This window comes from Lissotriton helveticus, chromosome 5_1 (genome assembly GCF_964261635.1).
Source record: "Lissotriton helveticus chromosome 5_1, aLisHel1.1, whole genome shotgun sequence".
Classification (NCBI taxonomy): Eukaryota; Metazoa; Chordata; class Amphibia; order Caudata; family Salamandridae; genus Lissotriton; species Lissotriton helveticus.
Window position 1 is genome coordinate 592,251,558 of NC_136065.1, and position 23,476 is coordinate 592,275,033.

The 23,476-nt window shown below is 47.1% G+C and overlaps 1 protein-coding gene across 1 annotated transcript in view; it reads right to left on the minus strand.

Annotated features, from left to right (window-relative positions):
• Positions 1-23,476, minus strand: part of LOC144754754 (heparan-alpha-glucosaminide N-acetyltransferase-like) — a 1,466,120-nt gene that overhangs the window by 832,093 nt on the left and 610,551 nt on the right. The window contains exon 7 of the mRNA XM_078642945.1: positions 18,056-18,138. Coding sequence (XP_078499071.1) covers positions 18,056-18,138 — 83 coding nt within the window. The remainder of the gene's footprint in view (positions 1-18,055; positions 18,139-23,476) is intronic.

Here is a 23,476-nt window from a genome sequence, read left to right on the forward strand (position 1 = left end):
ACCTTAAAAAATTTATATTTTTGTCAACGATATTTGTGCATGCGATATCTCTGTGTCACGATATTAAAAACTCAATATTTCTGCAACTCAATATTTTTACCTCGATATTTTGTCTGAATTCCGGATTATGTGACAGATGTGGCAAACCCATAATTATGAGGAATATGCTGCAGAATTGCATAATACTTGTGGTCCTACTGACGGCATTATACTCCTCCTAAGTTTCACTATTACAACACAGATACAGAATGGAAGGAGCAGTGCAAGTGCCTACTATAAAAAGAGAAACACTGGGAAACATTCCATGGCAGCACTGGCAATATGTGCTGCAGCGGTCCCGCCTACTCTCATTCTCCAGAGGTACTCGCAAAAGTGGAGCGCACTAATAGAAATAGAAGGAACATAAAGAACACACACCCCATTTTGCACTTCGGTGACTGTGCATACATTTTCTCCCAGCAAAATATTACATTTTGACACATGAATAGACAGGAATGGGTTATAGTCAGGGCCACTGTAATTCTGCAATTCTGCAGCTGCAGAGTTTTACGCTTAATTATGGATTTGCCACATACTTTATAATCCATCATCTGGTTGCATTATTTGCAGATTTCAATAAAAGGTGTCTTAAATTAATTAAATGTTACTAAAAATGCATTGATGTGTTGCTGCACAGTGGAAGGCCCTTCGCAAAGGTTTACTCCTCACCTCTCAGATGCTTATTGCTGAAGCTGCATTTTAAACTGGTACAAATGAGGTGAAACTTTTTTCCACACAGTGTTAGCAGGTGCAAAAATGACAAAATATTAAAGCAATACTATCCCACATTATGCTGCATAATTTAGTCAACCCTGCTGCACAATTTGGTCCTCCCCATTGCGTAATATCAGAGGCACTGGATTATAGCCCTGCTGCTCTTTGGGTCCTAAACTGATAAGAAAGAGAGGGGTGAGATGGAGAGAGGGGAAGGGGGAGTAGAGAGGCAGGAGGGAGGATATTGAGGACACAATGAGGATGGTGATGGGGAGAAAAGCCCGGCGAGTTGGATTGACAGAGGAGGGTGAGTAAGAGTGAGAGGAGAGAGAAGAACAGAGAAAATCGCGAGGAAGAGAGAGAAATGGAGATGTGGATATAGAAAAGTGAGGTGAAGAGAGAAGAGTGGGGTGGTGAGAAAAGGGTGAGGTGGAAAGAGAATAGCGAGGTGGAGAGACACAGGTGAGGTGGAGAAAGAAGGGTGAGGTGGAAATTGAAGGGTGGGATCTAGTGAGAGTAAGTTGATGCACCGTGAGCGGATGGCAAGGTCATGAGAGAGAGAAAGTAGGTTAAGGTGGAAAGAGAGGAGGATGAGGTGAGAAAAATATAAGAGTGCAGTGGAGAAAGTGAAGGGAGACCTGGAAACATAGCTAAGGAGGAGAGAGAGTAGGGTGATGTGAAGAGAGAAGAGATGTGGGATGAAGCAGAGGGTGAGGTGGAGAGAGCAGAAGATACCAAGGCCATAGGATTAAACCTCTAGAAATACACAGCAAATGTAGTCGACAGAACCCAGCAGTAAGTATGGTATGCAGCTCACACCCATACTACACCACCCACCCTGCCCGGACCAAGCTCTCAGACACCTGGGAGTCTCTGGACACCCCGCTCATCTTTATGGCCTACCCATTTCTTCTTCGTGGCCCACCAGATCCCAAGTCCTGGAGCCGGGCCTGCTTCGTAGACCTGACTGGGTCATGCGGCACACTGGTTTTCACTGGGTTCCTGGGCAACCTTCATGTGTGCTGTTCAAACGATGCTGGTTATTTGTAGTCTGGCCTGTATGGGGATAACTGGGTCCAGTGTGGGACGTTTAATGCCTGGTCCTCATCTCAATCCCATGCAGGTCTATGTATCGATGAGAAGGGGACAGTGTCTCACCGTGACCTAAGTCTTCCCCTCAGTCAATGACGTAGGATGTTCTCCTGAAGCAAGAGTTTAACAACCAAAACAGGGGTGATCTTCTGGAGAATCAAGGAAAATTATGTAGCACCTTCTCTCAAGGGGCCTCTTTCTGAGATGGTGACAACTGGAGGGGGAGATACCAGGTCCAGATTTACTGATATAGGGCCAGATGTAGGAAGCCTAATACCGGTCGGTAACGGCCGAAATTACCAAATTTCGACCGTTACCGACCGGTATTAGGCTTTTCAGATGTAGGAGGCCACATTTCAGGATTCGGTAATTTACAGAATCGGTAATTTAAGAAATCGGTAAATTACCAAATTCTTAAAATACCGATTCGGTAAATTACTGATTCTGTAATGTAGGGAGCACTCAAGTGAGGGCATCTTACATTTAAGGATTCGTTATTTACCACCAGCTATTAGTCGGTGGTAAATAACGAATTCCTTTTAAAAAGCAATTTTTTGCTTTTTATTCAGAGCCATGTGGCAGACATACATGCCTTTAGGGCATGTATGTGTGCCACATGTGCACCCATGCACTATTCAGGGGTGCAACAGGGTATCAATGGGACACCCTGCTACCCTTGAAAGTGTTCCCCCTATTACTGAATCGGTATTTACCGAATCGGTATTTACCGAATCGGTAATTCCCATTCATTCCTATGGGCCTCCAGGGCCGATACCGATTCTTAATTACCGAATCTTACCGATTCGGTAATTTTTACCGAAAAATTATCTACATTCCATTTACCTATTCTTAAATACCGAATCGGTAAAATTCGGTATTTAAGAATAGGTAAATTGAGATTACCTACATCTGGCCCATAGACTTCTATTTCCACTTCGGTTACTGGCAATTAAAAATTACAGAGCCCAGAACTAGGACAGATATGCAAGTCTCAGAGGTACCAGGTCCATTCCCGCATGCAGTTCCATGATTGTGGGCACGTTGCAGCACACATGTTCAGCAGACCTCTGAGTGATATGCCATGTTGTTATCACGGTGAGGCAACGAGGGCACCAAACTGGCTGAAAAGGATGCACCACAGAACTTGGTTTGAAGCATCACAATTTACTTCAATCATTTTGCGCAGGCGTACAGTGGTAGGGATGCAGGTTCTTGTCTCTATAACTATTAAAATAACTACTACCCTAAGCCCTGACCACCAGAATGGTTATTTGATGGAATTCACCAAGAATATACATCTACTTAAGCGGATGACCACAATCAAAAAGACATGGCGAGAAGATACAGGAGTACATAGATCTGTCATCAGCGAGATGAACAGCTCCAGCACCAGGCCGGTCCAGAGAAAGTCTGGTCTCCAGCAGATATCAGAGTAGAGTAGTGCCTTCTCCATGTCCAGCTCTCTGTTCAGTACTAGACAGGGGGATGGAGCTGTCAGTTGATCTCAGATTGGGAGAACAAGAACCGCAATAAATACAACAGTGCTAGCACCTGAATCCTCTCAGGAGTGATTGGAAGGGAAAGTGTCGGCTCTATATGGGCATCCCTATTAGGGAGGCAATTATGCAAGTATGATTATGCGTCCAAACTTCAATCACTTCTCACTCTGCGAGCCAAACTTCACGGCAATCCTCAATTAATATCTTGGATATTGTGAAAACATAATCATACATTTCTTTATATTACTGTATTATTGTTTTATAGCACATTGAGGCCCTCAGGGGTGAGTAGCCGCGCTTTACAAGTCCATTGATTGCTTGATTTTATATATTTATTGTATGACGGCGTGTGTAGCAATGTATTTTATAAACAAATATAGGTGTAGTTTCTTATTGGTTTCAATTATCGATTAGCCTCAGACATGCTGGCTAATTATTTTGGGCTATAGTACTTCCAGTAGCCATGTTATTAAAGAATGTGCATTTGCACATCTCTGCAAAGCAAAGCCTCACATTCAGTCCTGGTTCTGGAAGCCGGATTTTGGGCGAAAACTGAGCTCAGTATTTTATTAACGAATTGAGGGCCATATTATCAAGCAAGGGCGATACATTATCGCCGCTTTTATCGGCAGGAAACTGCCGCTAAAGCGGCGATAATGGGCTTGATAATATGCCCTTGTGAATTCCCATAGAAGCCCAGGTTCTGGTGTTAACCTGGGCTTCTATGGGAATTCACAAGGGCCTATTATCAAGCCCATTATCGCCGCTTTAGTTGCAGTTTCCTGCTGATGAAAGCAGCGATAATGTATCGCCCTAGCTTGATAATATGGCCCTATATCTTCTCCCCCAAAACATCTTGCACGTCCTCTGGGAGAAGATCCTGCCACATGCTCTTTCGATAACTCTTTGCTGAATTTTTGACAGATGATTAGGCTCTATAGACTTGTATTGAGAAAAAACCTGTATAAACTGTCCTAATGTTATGTATTTTAGCACCATACACCTATGGACATTGTTCTAGTGAGAGTTCTGTCTCTAATGCCGTTGAATTATTTTGCTATGCAGCTTGCTAGCTTGCATTAAAAGCAAGTTAGGCTTTGAGATCCTGACGTGTTGTGTTTTATTTTTAAAAATATGCGAACACACAAACCAGGGATGGAGGGACATTGTAGGCAAGATTGTAAATGCAACTTGCACCCCATGGAGGAGGGTAGAGGGCAGTCATTGCTGTTCCACTGCAAGACTTTTGCAACACATCCTTTCTGCCCCTGTAAGTCAAAGCAGGCCAATAGATATAAAAAAAAGGTAATGGGGAGGTGTGTTTCTATTTTCAGACCACACTGTGCACTGTCCTCTCGTAGTCGATTCTCCTCAACAGAGAAGATAGGTGCAGGCTTGGTCGCCTTATGCACTATCACTTGCAATAAAATAACTTACCCATAATTGAAAAAAATGATTTCATGAAAGTAACAGTGCATAAAAGCAGACCTGGCTGCTTAAAGTATAAATACCAGACCTATGGATGCTCCTTACTTATACAAAATCTTTGACTTTACTTTGAAGCACGGCCCCGGACTGAAATAAAGCACCCACATACATTTAGTGCCAAGACATGACACATTGATTGTCAGGACAAGTTGTCAGGGTAAAGGATCACACAGGAAGGCAAAAACTAGATCATGATGTACTCTAAAGTCCGACTGGAACACTGTCAGGGACAGAGCACAGTTTTCCCACGCAGCGCTGCACTTAATATCTGGCCCTCTGACAAATTACACATTGAGTCGCATCAGGTGTTAACAGATGAGCAGGCAATCAGGGAGACAGGAGGGTCTTAATCTACAGCCAATTCACACCCTTTCTCAAATCAGAACACAGATGACATTATACTCTCCATCAGGTCTTCTACACCCAGTGGCGCAGCGTGGGTTGCCAGCACCTGGTGCAAAATTTTAAAAGAAAGTATTGCGCCCCCCTAACCAGTGGACCGTTAGCTCAGAAAGTACTTACAGTCCATGGCTTAGGGGGTGCAATACTTCCTTTTAAAATATTGCACCCTTTGGAATTTTACACCTGGGCAACCGCCCCTGTGCCCTTTCCCCCAATTTACACCACTGCCTACAAGACATTCTACATGGGCATGCAGCAACCACCATGAGGTCCCCATGTGTTCTATGATTAATCCAAAGCAAAACCAAAGGGGATGATGGACATTGCAAGCACTCACCCCCAGTCAACTGATCTGGGTTTCATCCACCATCATTCTTCAGCTCACACCGCCACCCCAGTTCAGACATGGCCATATGCAAATCAGTCTGACCCTGTGTCTCATGGGAACAGTCCAGCCCGAGCTGCCAAGACATGTCTTCCCTGGACCGGAAACAAGCATCCTGGGACCAGTTTCGGGTTCATAACCCTCATCAGCCAGGCTAGCTTAATTCCAGTGGCAAAGTGAGCAAGGGACCCGCGTCTGGGCATACCCTGCCAACTTAGGGCAAACAAAGCAAAACCAAAGGGGATGATGGACGGAGTGTTGAACATTGCAAGCACTCACCCCCAGTCAACTGATCTGGGTTTAAACCACCATCATTCTTTATCTCAAGCTAGCCTGGCTGATGACGGCTGATTAGCCAGAAACCGGTCCCAGGATGCTTGTTTCCGGTCCAGGGAAGACATGGCTTGGTAGTTCGGGCTGGACTGTTCCCATGAGGCACAGGGTCAGACTGATTTGCATATGGCCATGTCTGAACTGGGGTGGTGGAGTGAGCTAAAGAAAGATGATGGATTAAACCCAGATCAGTTGACTGGAGTTGAGTGCTTGCATTGTTCAACACTCCGTCCATCATTCCCTTTGGTTTTGCTTTGTTCTATGATGAATCCTTCAGTGTTGCCCGTGCAGTGTCTTTGGCAATCGACCCTATCACTGTCTGTGTTGAAAAACTGCACCCGTTCTCTATCTGTGCACCACAAATCATTCATATACTCTTAAGATGGCCAAACGAAAGTTGCGCTCACACATATCCACTCAACCCTATCACAGTTGGCAGTATGACATGGCTACACCATTTATTGACAGGGAGTGTGTGGTGTGAAATAATTTGTTAGCGGCTCTCTAGCATAAAGTAATTTAGTTAACACAGGGGATACTGTGGTTAAAAGTTGCATTTAATTCCCGTAGTACCTCATATATTGGTGAGCGCAGTTGAGTAAGTAATTCAGGGCCCTTTGGTGGGCGTAAAATTGTATTTCTACTTCTGTGTTTGTGAAATTTTGGTTTTACCAAGACAAGTACAGTTTCAAGACTTCATCTGATCAGGCTTAGCTTATCATGCAGGGGTACCCCCAAGAGAAATGATTGTCGTCAGGCTTAAATCGTTTTGTTGGGCAATGGGTGTATTTTTCTCTTTACCACTCACAGCTGCCATTGGTTCTGAGTGGCAGCGTGGAAACGTGGCATACCAAGGCATAGCCCATTCCCTCCCTGCTAGAAGTTCCACACTAGGGGGCCAAATCCGATGTCGGACTGAATCAGGTCCGTCCGACATCGGTCAGGAGCCATAACCGACCGACTTGCTGTCGTCGGTTATGGCCCTGCAAGTAAGATGCGACCGAACCTTGTTCGGTCGCATTCGTATGCTTCACAATGGAAGCATGCATTCTGAGCGGAATGCATGCCTGCAGTGTGTAAAGCAGGGGTGCAGTTCATCCCTGCACCCTTTGGCCAGCACCCCAAGGTGCCTGCCACCGGGTGCAGGGATCAACAGAGGGGCACCATAGGTGCCCCCAGGTCGCCATTTGGCGGCCTCATACCCATGGGGGCCCTGCTGGGGGCCCTAGAGACAGTTTCCTCCTGCCTTTTCGTACCGGAAACACCGGCACAAAAAGGCAGGGAAAAACTGCCATCGTACTCCCGCGGTCGTAAAGAGGCAACCGGGGGAGTACTGAAGGATTTAAGGATGGCAGACGGGCTCTCCGAGCCCATCGTAAGCCATCCCGAAATCTGAGTCGGATTCCATTCCAACCGAGCCCATCGGAATGGCTCGGTCGGAAAGGAATCCGGCCGGCACATTCCGAAGCGGTCGGAAGGGCTCCAAACATCGTTTGGAGCCCTTCCGACCGGAATTGGCCCCAAAGCAGCAGAATGTCCAGCGAGTGAGGAATAAAGCTGCACAGCATATGTTCCCTCAGTGCAAAAAGTCTCACCCTAGTAAGCTGCACTGTCACAGGACAGGAAAATTATAGTGAGTGCCGGTGGGCAGCAGCTTGCACCCTGAGTGGCCCTTGAGATGTTTTCTTCTTTTCACTTAGGCCTCACAGCTTATTTTTTCAACTTTATAAGGTTCATAAAATGTGAATCTGGTAGGGTGACCTCCTTCCGCAAGGCCTTATGAACATTGTTTCTAGTCCTGGACATTTGTGTGATATCCTAATGCTTTCTGGGCAGTGCAAACTTATTGTGCTTCCATTGAACTAATTAGATTAACACACATAAAATCAATGACTTGTAAGTGAAAAGTTTACAAATATTTTACAAGTTGAGAATCCTTTTAGTTGCAGCATCACACATTCCTAGAGTATCAGTACTTCTTTGCAATGATGCAAAACACTTAGGGCCAGATGTAGGTGTCAAAATACCGGTCGGAATCGGCCGAAAATACCGATTTTCGGCCGTTTCCGACCGGTATTTTGACATTGGTATGTAGGGGCACTGAAAACATACAGATTCGGTAATTTTACCGAATCGGTAATTCTACCAAATCGGTAAAATTACCGATGGGTAAAATTACAGAATCTGTATTTTCCTATGTAGGTAGCACTTCTAATAGTGCTACAGGGCCTTTAGAATTCGTTATTTACCATGTAATACAATTGGATGGTAAATAACGAATTCTTGTGTACATGCACATCTGTGCATGTACACCTGTGCCATGTGGCACACAGACATGCCCTAAGGGCATGTATGTGTGCCACATGGCGCACAAGCCAGTTACAGGGGTGCAACAGGGTGTCAAAGTGACACCCTGTCCCCCTTTGCAATTCGGTATTTTTACCGATTTGGTAAATACCGAATCGGTATTTGCTATTGAATCCTATGGGCTTCAAGGCCCATAGGATTCAATAGCAAATACCGATTCGGTATTTACCGAATCGGTAAATACCGAATTATTACCCACATCAGATTTACGGATTCTAAAATACCGAATCGGTAAAATTCGGTATTTTAGAATCGGTAAATCTAAATTACCTACATCTAGCCCTTAATGATGGGATACTATGATTTTCAGCCAGAAACACAGAAAGACTTACTGTGATAGAGTGTCTGCAAGTCTAGCCCTTCTTTTCAAGCAGAGTGTAGTAATGATGATCTAGTAGCCGGGATGTAGTTTAAGATGATCTATTAAATCTTAGTTGCAAGTTGGTAAATCCATGTACAGCAGCCCCACCAGGAGCAGTCTGTCTGATGCTCAGCCCATACTCCAACTGTCACACTTCACCACACAGGCACCCAAACATGCCATTCATCATTGCCACACCAACATTCCACGCAGAACATTCACACTGGCTAAGCAGCAAGGACCAAAGCAACAGGGGAGATGCATAATTGCACATACATTGTACTACACACAGACTGTTCGCCTCATTGGTGTGTTAATATCCAACCATGGGGAAGTCTTCATTTTTGGCTTGGATCTTATTTATTAAAATGCAAAGAGATTCTGTTTTTCATTTTTGGCACCTCATTTTATAGATACAAGCGTCTGACACCAAATAGCACTCTTGCCACTCTTGCCACAGGCTGGAGAAAGTCCCTTAATTAAGGCCAGTACGTGTAGAGCTAACTCATGTACTGTACACAGTGGCATAGTCAGTGTAAGACAGTGTAAGGAGTGACAGGCAATTCACTTTACCCATTCCTGCATTGCTAACAGTCACCAACAACAGGCATTCCTTTGTTTGATGCCGTCACCTTGGGTCAGCTTGTGCTTGGACATATATTGTGACATCGTTCAGGGATAGATTTGCAAGGCACTGAGCCTCAAGACAAGCGCTCTCTGTGACTAGTGAACACAGACTCAGTTCTACTCACATCCTGAGTCAAGCTTAGCTAAGTCCTTTTAATAACAAAGGTATGGCCCAGTCATTCTCTGGACCACAGCTTGCCCTTCACCCCTGACTGTTTATGCTGCCCGCGGTCACTCATTAATGAAGCTGACTGTCTCTCTGAAATATGATTCTCTCCCCCAGCTCTACCGTCTTTTCGAAGGCACCAGCCTGTCAAAACAGTTCTCGACATCCCGATTGGGCAGTTTCTTTTTGCGACAGGAGCTCATTCCCCACATTTACTCTTTCACCAGCCCTACACCCCCAACTCTTTCACGTTCAGTCCTTGCAAGGCCTGAACAAGAATAAGCACAGGGCAGGGCTCGAGTTGGGGTACCACGCGGGTGGACGGCGTCCCCCCACTTATTTTACAGGGTGGACGCCGTCTCCCCTGCCTAACAGCTGGACTTCACCTTTTTTGGCCTCTCTGGGGCAAGATCGGAGCCACCTTTCGTGACGTCACTTCCTGTCGTCACGTCACTTCCGGTGACAGCGTCCCCCCCTTCTTTTTTTAGGGCTTGTGCCCTGGCAAAGGGCGTTAGCGGCCGGACTGGCAGGTTATTCCATCGGGCATTTCCCTGTCGGCTGCAGCCCTTTGAGGCAGGTTTTGAAAGCGCAGGGTCGCTGCTGGTGGCTCTTTCCCAGCTCCCAGAGGTTAACTACAGCAGACACAGGGGGCCTAAACAGAGAGAGGAGATAGAGATGGGGAGAAAGAGAGGCCAGAGAGGGAAGATAGGAGAGCAGAGAAGGGAAGAGAGATAATGGATGGATGAAAAGAGAAATATAGAGTGAGACGAATAAGGGGGCGGGGCTTGTTTGGAAATTTCTGCTATGGCTGCTTTTGGTTCCTCAGTCTGCCCTGGTTGCCCGCCAAATGAACCTCAGCCAGACTTCCCAATGCCAGTCATTGATACACTCTATCACACATTGTTAGAGGGCGCGCGAAGAGTTAACTGCGAGCCCTCACCACAGACTGTTTTTCTGTTTAGCTCAGCAAACCTAATTTATTAAAACCTATTTATGTGCACAGCCATGCCACAGCATCCAGCGAGGAGATAGCAGAGAGCTAGGAGCGAGCTTATTGAATCAGGAGATAGTGAAAGGAGGTAATGGCCTGGCTCGGGGAGTGAGGTGGGGCACAGAGTGGGCAGCGCCGTCGATAAACATCTCGCTGAGGAACATCTTCGTCACTGAATGCCCTGTTGCTGCGAGGTGGTGGAGATATCTGGCTATTTAGAGCTTTGGCACAGTACCAAGAGCATCGACACCTGAGGGCGTCGTTGTACCCGCAAAGTGCATAAAGTTTGAAAAGTGGAAGACGGAGCTTCTCCCTTCGTTGCCTTTCTTGGGCCTTCTGGGCCCATCTCCAGTAGAGCAGTATGACAGGTGAGATTCTGGGCACACACACCATTAAGGCTGTTCTGTTGTGATATCAACATGGCATCCAGTTATAGACCGTGCCGGAAGTGGATATCAGGAAAAGGGGTGACTGAGTGATCTTTTGAGTGGAGCGAAGGATGTCGAGTCCATTGCCTCAATGCAGTAAGGTTGCACCTTCCCTCATGGGGCCTTTTTTATGAGGCCCTTATGCTGCAGTTCCGTCACATTTTGTGACGCTGCGGCAGCGTAAAAAATGCGTCACACTGCATCATATTTACAAAGTGACGCATCTAGGCAGATGAGTGACTTTGTAAACCCCTGCGCTACATTAAACCTGCATCAGATATAATCTATACAGAATGGGCATTCAGTCGCAGCAAAGCCACGTAGAAGTGACGCAGAGAAATCTTTCACATTTCACTGCGCCACTTCTAGGGTGTGACTACGTCAAATTCTTATGCCAGATTGAAGCATGCATGAGGAGTGACACAGGGCCTTTCACATGGGGCTTGACCCATGTGAAAAGACACATTGCTGGAGTTGCATCTGTTTTCAGACACATTCCAACAATTTTGCGCCTACAGATACGTCAGGAATACAGACGTATCTGTAAATCGCAAGGATGGTGCTATGAAAAGTGTTGCATCGCTGTTCCCAGAGCGATGCAACACTTTTAATAGATGCAGCCCATAGTGTTCAGAAAAGACAACACAGAACACATCCCAACCACTAAACACAACACTTCAAAGCAAGCAAGATTATGTCAAACAGACTCTAAAATTATTCGCAAAATGTATTCAAAGAAATTTACATGTCTATATGTTGTATAGTAAATACCACTTAAGTTATACAGGTACAGCTTTATAACTTCAATCTCCTTCTTCAGCCCAGGGCTCTGTTGAAGATGGAATTTGGGTCGACAGTGCATATGGAAGTGAATATTTTGCTATCGAGGGCATAGCGAGACAGTCAGTCACAGCTGCTGTCTGGAATCATCAGTGAGACGGGGGAAGGGGCGAGGGGTATGGGGGGTCACTAATAAAAAAAACACTTACCTCCCGGCTGGCCATCCTGGCCAGCTGCTGCCAACGCCTCTCTTGGGTCCTCTTCCTGACTTCTTGTAAGAAACAGGAAGCAGGAAGCACCAGGGCTCCCATGCTCCCGGCATCCAATCACAATGCTGCAAAGCAGCCATGTGATTGGTCTGAGCGCCGTAACAAGGCACTCAGCTAGTGGCTTTAGAGGTAGGCATGTTCTCCATGCAGGCTGTAATACAGCCTGCATGGAGAAGGGGGAATGTGTGCATGACTGGTTTGGGTGGCCCAAGAGGGCCGACCAAACAGTCATTGTGCACTTAGGAGGGTTGTACCCTCCTCCCTTGCTCTTCAACCTGCCCCGCCCCCTCACGCAAGCTGCCGCAGCAGAAGGACAAAATAAAATGATAACATTAGTTATTATCATTTTATTTTTTCCTTTCTTTTGCTGGTCTGAGGCAGTGGGGCGACGCTCCTCCACCGTATCAGAGGAGCCGCCACGGGAGGCAGTTCAAAGACCGACTAAAACTATATGATGAAAGAACGTGTTGCAGTTGTGTCGAAGGCTATGGTCAGACCATTACTTTGTAAAAAATTTTTATGGTTTTGTTTATTGAGGTAGCCTGCTGTGGGTCCCACATGACCATGCATTAATTAGCTAGCTGCATGACGGGAGAAGGGTATCACCTCTTACTCCTCATGAACTGGCCTCTCCTAGGCCTAGGTTCCCTATAATCGATTACCCCTAATTTTAATCCTGAGACAGGCCCACTTTCTGGCACTAGACAGATACTCCTGCACTCATTCACAAACCACAAAAACAATGTGATTGCATCTCTCTCTCTCCGATTTTAAACACAAGGCAGTGCAGATTCGGGAACGAAGAATGGTTGACTACACTGAAGGCAGATGAGGAGGTGGGCGTAAGGACAGGCATGGCCAGGATGCAACATATTTACAACAAGGGGTGGTGAGGGACAGAGTCTCTGAATTAAGCAGAATACTCTCACCCAGTCAAGAGATCAGGGCTAGATCCAACACCGTTTTTTAGCTCATTGCACCATCCCAGTTTCAGAACCTGGCTGTATGCAAATTAGTCTGTCCCTGGCCCAGTGCATCATGGGAACAGGGCAGACCAGACTACAAAAGCCAATTCTTACACTGGGAAGGAAACAAGCTTCCGGGGACCGGTTTCTGGCATTACAGCCGTCTTCGGCCCGGCTTGCTTGAATTCTGATGGTGCAATGAGCAAGGGACTCATGTCTGAGTATACCCTTCCACGCTTAGGGTGGACAAAAATATTTACAACAAGGGGTGGTGAGGGACAGAGTCTCTGAATTAAGCAGAATACTCTCACCCAGTCAAGAGATCAGGGCTAGATCCAACACCGTTTTTTAGCTCATTGCACCATTCCAGTTTCAGAACCTGGCTGTATGCAAATTAGTCTGTCCCTGGCCCAGTGCATCATGGGAACAGGGCAGACCAGACTACAAAAGCCAATTCTTACACTGGGAAGGAAACAAGCTTCCGGGGACCGGTTTCTGGCATTACAGCCGTCTTCGGCCCGGCTTGCTTGAATCCTGATGGTGCAATGAGCAAGGGACTCATGTCTGAGTATACCCTTCCACGCTTAGGGTGGACAAAAATATTTACAACAAGGGGTGGTGAGGGACAGAGTCTCTAAATTAAGCAGAATACTCTCACCCAGTCAAGAGATCATGGCTAGATCCAACACCGTTTTTTAGCTCATTGCACCATCCCAGTTTCAGAACCTGGCTGTATGCAAATTAGTCTGTCCCTGGCCCAGTGCATCATGGGAACAGGGCAGACCAGACTACAAAAGCCAATTCTTACACTGGGAAGGAAACAAGCTTCCGGGGACCGGTTTCTGGCATTACAGCCGTCTTCGGCCCGGCTTGCTTGAATCCTGATGGTGCAATGAGCAAGGGACTCATGTCTGAGTATACCCTTCCACGCTTAGGGTGGACAAAAATATTTACAACAAGGGGTGGTGAGGGACAGAGTCTCTGAATTAAGCAGAATACTCTCACCCAGTCAAGAGATCAGGGCTAGATCCAACACCGTTTTTTAGCTCATTGCACCATCCCAGTTTCAGAACCTGGCTGTATGCAAATTAGTCTGTCCCTGGCCCAGTGCATCATGGGAACAGGGCAGACCAGACTACAAAAGCCAATTCTTACACTGGGAAGGAAACAAGCTTCCGGGGACCGGTTTCTGGCATTACAGCCGTCTTCGGCCCGGCTTGCTTGAATCCTGATGGTGCAATGAGCAAGGGACTCATGTCTGAGTATACCCTTCCATGCTTAGGGTGGACAAAAATATTTACAACAAGGGGTGGTGAGGGACAGAGTCTCTGAATTAAGCAGAATACTCTCACCCAGTCAAGAGATCAGGGCTAGATCCAACACCGTTTTTTAGCTCATTGCACCATCCCAGTTTCAGAACCTGGCTGTATGCAAATTAGTCTGTCCCTGGCCCAGTGCATCATGGGAACAGGGCAGACCAGACTACAAAAGCCAATTCTTACACTGGGAAGGAAACAAGCTTCCGGGGACCGGTTTCTGGCATTACAGCCGTCTTCGGCCCGGCTTGCTTGAATCCTGATGGTGCAATGAGCAAGGGACTCATGTCTGAGTATACCCTTCCACGCTTAGGGTGGACAAAAATATTTACAACAAGGGGTGGTGAGGGACAGAGTCTCTGAATTAAGCAGAATACTCTCACCCAGTCAAGAGATCAGGGCTAGATCCAACACCGTTTTTTAGCTCATTGCACCATCCCAGTTTCAGAACCTGGCTGTATGCAAATTAGTCTGTCCCTGGCCCAGTGCATCATGGGAACAGGGCAGACCAGACTACAAAAGCCAATTCTTACACTGGGAAGGAAACAAGCTTCCGGGGACCGGTTTCTGGCATTACAGCCGTCTTCGGCCCGGCTTGCTTGAATCCTGATGGTGCAATGAGCAAGGGACTCATGTCTGAGTATACCCTTCCACGCTTAGGGTGGACAAAAATATTTACAACAAGGGGTGGTGAGGGACAGAGTCTCTGAATTAAGCAGAATACTCTCACCCAGTCAAGAGATCAGGGCTAGATCCAACACCGTTTTTTAGCTCATTGCACCATCCCAGTTTCAGAACCTGGCTGTATGCAAATTAGTCTGTCCCTGGCCCAGTGCATCATGGGAACAGGGCAGACCAGACTACAAAAGCCAATTCTTACACTGGGAAGGAAACAAGCTTCCGGGGACCGGTTTCTGGCATTACAGCCGTCTTCGGCCCGGCTTGCTTGAATCCTGATGGTGCAATGAGCAAGGGACTCATGTCTGAGTATACCCTTCCACGCTTAGGGTGGACAAAAATATTTACAACAAGGGGTGGTGAGGGACAGAGTCTCTGAATTAAGCAGAATACTCTCACCCAGTCAAGAGATCAGGGCTAGATCCAACACCGTTTTTTAGCTCATTGCACCATCCCAGTTTCAGAACCTGGCTGTATGCAAATTAGTCTGTCCCTGGCCCAGTGCATCATGGGAACAGGGCAGACCAGACTACAAAAGCCAATTCTTACACTGGGAAGGAAACAAGCTTCCGGGGACCGGTTTCTGGCATTACAGCCGTCTTCGGCCCGGCTTGCTTGAATCCTGATGGTGCAATGAGCAAGGGACTCATGTCTGAGTATACCCTTCCACGCTTAGGGTGGACAAAAATATTTACAACAAGGGGTGGTGAGGGACAGAGTCTCTGAATTAAGCAGAATACTCTCACCCAGTCAAGAGATCAGGGCTAGATCCAACACCGTTTTTTAGCTCATTGCACCATCCCAGTTTCAGAACCTGGCTGTATGCAAATTAGTCTGTCCCTGGCCCAGTGCATCATGGGAACAGGGCAGACCAGACTACAAAAGCCAATTCTTACACTGGGAAGGAAACAAGCTTCCGGGGACCGGTTTCTGGCATTACAGCCGTCTTCGGCCCGGCTTGCTTGAATCCTGATGTTGCAATGAGCAAGGGACTCACGTCTGAGTATACCCTTCCATGCTTAGGGTGGACAAAAATATTTACAACAAGGGGTGGTGAGGGACAGAGTCTCTGAATTAAGCAGAATACTCTCACCCAGTCAAGAGATCAGGGCTAGATCCAACACCGTTTTTTAGCTCATTGCACCATCCCAGTTTCAGAACCTGGCTGTATGCAAATTAGTCTGTCCCTGGCCCAGTGCATCATGGGAACAGGGCAGACCAGACTACAAAAGCCAATTCTTACACTGGGAAGGAAACAAGCTTCCGGGGACCGGTTTCTGGCATTACAGCCGTCTTCGGCCCGGCTTGCTTGAATCCTGATGGTGCAATGAGCAAGGGACTCATGTCTGAGTATACCCTTCCACGCTTAGGGTGGACAAAAATATTTACAACAAGGGGTGGTGAGGGACAGAGTCTCTGAATTAAGCAGAATACTCTCACCCAGTCAAGAGATCAGGGCTAGATCCAACACCGTTTTTTAGCTCATTGCACCATCCCAGTTTCAGAACCTGGCTGTATGCAAATTAGTCTGTCCCTGGCCCAGTGCATCATGGGAACAGGGCAGACCAGACTACAAAAGCCAATTCTTACACTGGGAAGGAAACAAGCTACCGGGGACCGGTTTCTGGCATTACAGCCGTCTTCGGCCCGGCTTGCTTGAATCCTGATGGTGCAATGAGCAAGGGACTCATGTCTGAGTATACCCTTCCATGTTTAGGGTGGACAAAAATATTTACAACAAGGGGTGGTGAGGGACAGAGTCTCTGAATTAAGCAGAATACTCTCACCCAGTCAAGAGATCAGGATGCAACATGGCCACTGGCAACTACCACACTCTGATGGTGAATATTCAACTATTCACAACATATCAGGGCTACGGGTCCCCCAGCTACTCACATGCAGTGATTGTCACAAATCAGCGACTCGCATCAAAAGAGGTTACAGATCTCCAGGTACTCACCCCGCATGATGGTTACAGATGTATCGTTTATCGCACAGCTTCATGGGTACCTGTCGCTAAACACCAACACACCATGGTTGTCATTACTATCCACCAACTCAAATCGCCTGCTGCTAGGGCTGGACTGGCCATATTGGAAACAAGGAAAGGCCCTGGTAGGGTGACGATCAGGGGGTTGGTTCAAGCAGTGGGTGGGTTGGATAATCCACCCTCTATCCTAGTAAACAGCCTCCTGGAAGTGCACACATGGGGGTTATTCACAAGCTCCTTGCGCCGCAGGTACGTCACTTTTTACAATGTTTAAAGTGTTGCACCAGCAGCCCCAATATTGGTGTAGACAAGGACACCATTTTACCCAGCCTCTAAAATCCTCCTCCGACGCTTGGTCTCACTTGCTACACTCACTTTGTAAAATTTTAAGCTGGTAAAGAACATACTATCCAGGGCTGCTTTAGCTCACAGTCCACCGCTGCCAGTGACCATCCACGAGGACTGCAGCTTCTTCCACCACATGAGAGTTACCAATAACTGACACAAAGTTAAGGGTCCGGGCAGTGTCAATACTATAGACAAGATGTGAATTAAAAGGAATCTAATTAAGGTGTCTAGTGGGAATATTACACCATGGAAAGCTGATTTTATTAATAAACATTCAACTTATATCAAGTTCTCGATCTGTTTTTGCTTTAAAATGAATTTTTATCTCACCCCAAGTCATTAGAGTTTTTGAATCAAATAGCTTATTGTTTTATTCACAACTGAATTATTTTATCCTCCTTTCATCTTATTATTGTATTACTTGTATTTAAATAAGTTACAGTCTTCATCCTTATGAATTCATACATATTTAACTTTGTGCATACTTCCAATGTAATTTGTTAGTATATTGCTCATTTCTGTATTTTATTGCTTTTATTGTCTTATATTTAATAAATGCTAATAAACAATTTCAACACAAAATTTTTTTTGCAAAAAACGAGCTTCGTGGGCTTCCTTTGGCAAGAAATTAATAGTGTGTCCCTGACAGAAAATTGGGAATGACCACCTCGAAGGATGGAACAGTAACTGTGGAATCTACAGGGGCTTACATCTTTTTTACTGATCTTTTCTGCCAAAAAGGGGCTCAGTGAATAACCCTTGAAATACACACTGCTGAAATTCTTAAATGAGTAATTTAACAAATATATATATTTACCCTCGAAATGTGTCCAGAGAAAGAAGACGTCTGGATTTCGGTTGGTCATCTTTAAGGCTTCCGTGAACTGCTGGAGCAGCATCCTGAAACAGAGAAAACACATTTTTCACATCACCCGTTGCTGCACAGTGCATACTCTACCTGTTGGACCTGGCATTTTTGGCAGGTTCACCCCGAAACTTTTTGCTTTTTCCTAGCCTATTTCTGTAATCTGGTGTTGGTGATTTTAGGCCTCTGCGCACATTTTCACTGTGGTACAGTGTAAAGTGCGTGAGCTCTCTGTGTATGTGTGGTGAGTGACCTGCCCTCCCATAGGAATGCATGGGGAATATGTGTGACCCTGGTAGTTCCTGATGTGTCTGGAGTGCAGGGTCAAGTTTGGTATGTGCAAACTCGTGAGATTGAATGCTGCGCAGTGATGTATGCGGCATGATTGTGTCTAGTGTGGAAGTGCCACTTCTAGAAGTTGGCATGTTTGTGTAATTTGTGTCTGGCGTATGATTGGCTGGAGCTGGCTGGTGAGCCTGGCTCCAGGAGTCTGGATGGGTCTGCCCAGTGGTGAGTGGAGAGATTAACATGCTGATGTGAGGGAGGGGTGCACCTGGGACCTGAATAGGGCTGGGCTTTCCCCACACAATGCTGGCTCCGCCCCCTGTGGTGCGACTGATGACCCTAGCCTGACTAGTGAATGGGAGGGGTGTCTGAGCACATCAAGAGTGCTCCCCCCACCCTGCAGACACAGACAAAGGGAAATGCTGTATAAAAAGGGTGCTGTGACACCCTGAAGATGTTCTTGTTTCTACTGGAATCTACCAGGGGCGTGCTGCTGCTTGGGCCCAGGGGAAGGCTTGCCTCCCTGGGCCCTGCCCAGCCCCTGGATGCTTTGAATGGCTGGAGGAATTCCTGTGACCCCTCTGCCTTGCCTGGGGGACTGGAAGACTTTATTTTTGCCTCTAGCGCTTGGGAGCGCTTTATTTTGGCCCCTAGCGCTTGAGAGCGCTTTATTTTTACACTAGCGTTTGGGAGCGCTTTATTTTGCCTAAGCGCTTGGTAGCGCTTCGTGTTACCCTCGCAGGAGCCCACCCTGCAGGATGGGCTCATATTTGTATAGTTTCCAGGGTGCCCACCCCTCGTCTGCCAGGGGAAAATCACCGCCGCGGCCGAGTTCCCCAAGAGAAGGCAGTCACCGGCATGCACCGAAGGCCGCGCTGGGATTGGCCCAGCCGGCCGACCCTCCCGCCGCGTCATCGGGGGAGGAGCCGGGAGGCAACCCCGCCTCCGCAAGCCGGAAGAAAAGCCGGCCGAGTCACTGCGGCCCGGGGCTCCCAGAAGTGAAGGAGAGTCCTGGGGCCGCCAGCAACCCAGCGCCAGTGTTGCGGGGCTCCCATGCAGAGGAGGGAGCCCCGGAGATAGAGAGCCCCGCCCGCTGCCTCATTGAAGCCGCCAGGGCTCCCATGAGCGAGGGAGAGCTCCGACGGAGGAGTCCAGCGGCGGCTGCCACCAAGAGAGAAGTCCCCGAAGCCCGGTAAGTGAGGGCTGAGCAGGGGGCAGGGCAGCATCCTCTTCAGAGCAGCCCCCGCCTGCTAGGGGGGCGCTCCAATGTGGGGGCAGGTTGTGTGATAGAGCGGCCCCGGATGGCAGCGGGCCGCTCCCACGTGGCTCAGCATGGTATTTTAAAGGCCCCGTGGAGGTCTCGGCAGATTCCTTGAGCGGCCCCACTTGATAGCGGGCCCTTCCGACGAAAGGTTGCATTTGTGAGGAGCCAAGAGAGGCTCTTGGGGGCATAGTTTACTTCGAGTCCCCCGAGAGGGACTCCGGTGATTTGGGGGCATTTCCGTGATCTCGAGCCCTCACAGGGGGGGCTCGAACGACGGGGCCATATTTGTTTTAGGAGCCTGAGAGGCTCAAGACCATGTGTGTATTTCTAGAGCCCCGTGGTTCCAACGTTGGACACATTTGTTTATAGAGGGCCAGTGAGAGCCCAAGCCGCATTTTTGTGGCCAGAGCCTGAGAGCTCCAACGTTTGGGGGCACCTGTGATTGTTTAAGGGGCCAGTGGGCCCCTGGGGGTACAGTTCATTGAGCGCCGGGTGGCTCAGTTTGGCGCAATTTTGTTAAAGGGCTAGTGAGAGCCTGTGGCGCAGTCTTTGCTCCTAAGGGCCAGTGAGGGCCCTGTCACAGCTTTACTGATCCCCAGCTGCCCAGCAAGTAGTGGGCAGCTGCACCGTTTAGGCGCAATTTTGAGAGTCCCTGAGTGGTACAGAGATGGCACAGTGGTGCCAGGCCTTCTACAGCTGTGCAGCACTTAGTGCCAGCTGCAGCGTTTAGGCCCTTGTGATTGTCATCAGCTGCCCAGCAAGTAGTGGGCAGCTGCAATGTTTAGGTTTGCGCCGGTGGCGCACCCCTGACTGGCGCTGCAATGGCAGTGCGCCCTGACATTCTGGACACAGGGCATTTAAGCCCCTTCTTGCGATGGCCAGTTGGCCAGGGGGCTGGTATGTGGATAGGGCGCAAGGCCCTAAGGTGATTTCTGAGCAATGTGATTTTACTATGTTTAGAATGGTAATTGCCTAATGTGATTATTGCGCAATGTGATGTTACTATGATTATGAGGCTATTTTACCTATGTGGGTTTATGTCAGTGAGAGTTTACTTCGCTGTTAGGTATGCCCCTAAATGTGATTTATTCTTAGGAGGCAGAGTCTAATGTGTTTAGACTAGTGAGAGATCGCCTACTGTAGTTATACTGTTTAGGCCTAAATGTGATTGCTGCGTAATGTGCTTTGCCTTTATGCTTGTGTTATACTTCTAAAGGTGCTCATGCTTAGAAGTTTGCTTTGCCTAGTATGTTATACTAGAGAGGTTATGTGTCCATGCGTGATCTATGCCTATGGTTATTAGTATTGCGTAGTGTGTACCTCCTTGGTACCAGTGGTTACTGGTTGTGATCTATAATTGTGATTTGGTGTGACAGTTATTCTAAGAGCTAGTTCTACTAAGTGCTGATTCTGACAGTGGCCCACGTGGCCCTGTCCTAATGTAAATAATCCTGTGTGAATATTGCCCCTGCCAGTTGGCACAATGAATATTGTGTGATTACTATCTGATGTGTTTTGACAATACAAAAGTTATCTTTATATAACCTTGTGTGGAGTTCCTTTTGTGGTGTGCCTAGGATGTTGTTGCTGTTGCGTGCGTGCGCAAATTCTTTACACATCGCCTCCGGGAAAAGCCTGTCTGCTCGTGCAAAGCTATCAAGGGGGTGAGCAGGGGTTATCTTGGCGTGTGACCCCCTTGCCCTGACTAGAATGGTGGTTTCTGCCTGGGTTTGGCGTAAGCCTTAGCCAACCAGAAATCCCTGTTCTAACATTACCCAACATAGTACTTGGCTAGTCTTGTTTGTGGCCAGAAGGTAGATGTAGGCCTATTGGGTAAACAGGTGAATTCCTGGTGGAGTGCGCTTTTCCAAGACACTTACAGCTTTGATCTGATTCGGACAGACATATCTAGCAATGTCATTAGAATACCTCTGCCAAACATGATGGTAAAAACCTTCTCTGGTGAGCAAACATGGCTGTATTAAACTGGAATGACACGGAGAGCAAAAAAAAACAATGGCTTTAGGCGTAGACCCTCCGTACCGGGGTGAATGTTTGACATTGTTCAGCATTCTGTCTATTAATTGTGCTTTTTGCATTTGTCACCCCGAGTGGGACGGTGGATCCTGTACTCTCCATGCCACTGGAGTCAAGCTAGCCTGTCTGATGAGGGATGATACCCCAAAACCGGTCCTCGGATGCTTGTTTGCGGTCCAGAGAGGACCTGGCCTGGCAGTTCAGGCTGGGCTGTTCCCATGGGGAGCACGGTCAAGACTGATTTGCATATGGCTGGGTTTAAACTTGAATGGCATGGGGAGCACAAAAACAACGGATTTAGGCCCAGATCTCTGTACTGGGGTGAATGTTTGACATTGTTCAGCATTCTGTCCATCAATTGTTCTTTGTTAACAAATCTGGATATTTCATCAAAGAACAACAAAGTCATACTTTTTTGGTGCATCAATAAATCAATATCCATTTTGAAAAGTAGCTACTATAATCCTACACATGGTTATAGTTTTTATAGACCATGGAGACTTTGTCCCAATCCCTTACCATGTCGCCTACAAGATGAACAGTGGACAGGCTCCATGGTAGAAAAACAAAACAAAAGTCTTACGGTTTCCCCTCACCATACCCTCTCTAACCATTCCTTACCACTGGATGACAGTCTGCATGTAAAATGGATGCTGCTGTTCTCTGGGCCTGCTTCATAGGCCCAAGACGCTGAACAGCACAGCAGCTGCATTGTGAAAGCCATATACACTCAGTGTGACTTTTCTACCTTTCATTTCACCTTTTGGTCTGAATGCAACATTTGGCAACCCAATTTGCACAACTGGTACAGGGCCCTGTGGGTGAAATGTCGCAGGCTCGGCTTGTGCAAGTATTTCATGCTGGGTCAGAACCACATTTCATGCAGGGACAAATACTGCCGCAAATACCGTTTCCCGTAATACTTATAGTAAACGGCAACCTTCAAAATTTTTCACCAGGCCGAAACAGAATTATACGATTTCTTGCAAGTAATTCGACTTAACATAACATGTACTTTTGTATAGCACACGTATCACCCGAAGGTCTCAAGGCGCTGAATAACAGATGTATATTGTTACCCAACGGTACTCATTTTATCGACCTTAAATGGATGAAAGGCTGAGTGGACTCGCCGGGATTAGAACCTGTGACCATGAGGTCGAACACAGGCCCCTGCTGTGGATGCATTTGTCCACTGCGCCAGCAGACCGGCTCTCAATACTATGAAATCACCTCTCATCCTTTTCATGGTGCAGGTCACACCTGAATAAACTTGTTATTACACAATGGCACACACGTTTTGTTTCCTCACAATTGCAAACTACTTTTTATAAGCGATTTGTCTGCTAAAATAACAAGTATGCATATTGTTGTCCAGTTGTTTTTACTTAGACGATGCATTAAATACAAAATGCCACGTATACCACTTTGACCTCGATTTCTGCCACTTCTGACCACCTGTTTAGACCTTAAGCTTTTAATCTCATAAATGCAATGTGTGACTTTCGAAGTAGAATAGTTCTTGCCATTGAATCCACTATTTTGAATACCTCTCAGTCTCGACTTCCTACAAAAGAAGAATGTTTTTGAAGGTTTCGAGTTACGGTTCCCTTCCACTGTGGTCCACAAAAACATGCTTAACCTTACAATACCCACGCCACGCAATACCTTATTAACCCTTTTACCTCCCTTGCTTTATTTTGAGTGCCAGTGGGCATGCGAGTGTACTTCCGGGTTGCTTCATAGCGTCCTCCATTATCTATTGACAAGTAAGTCTCGGATGAGGA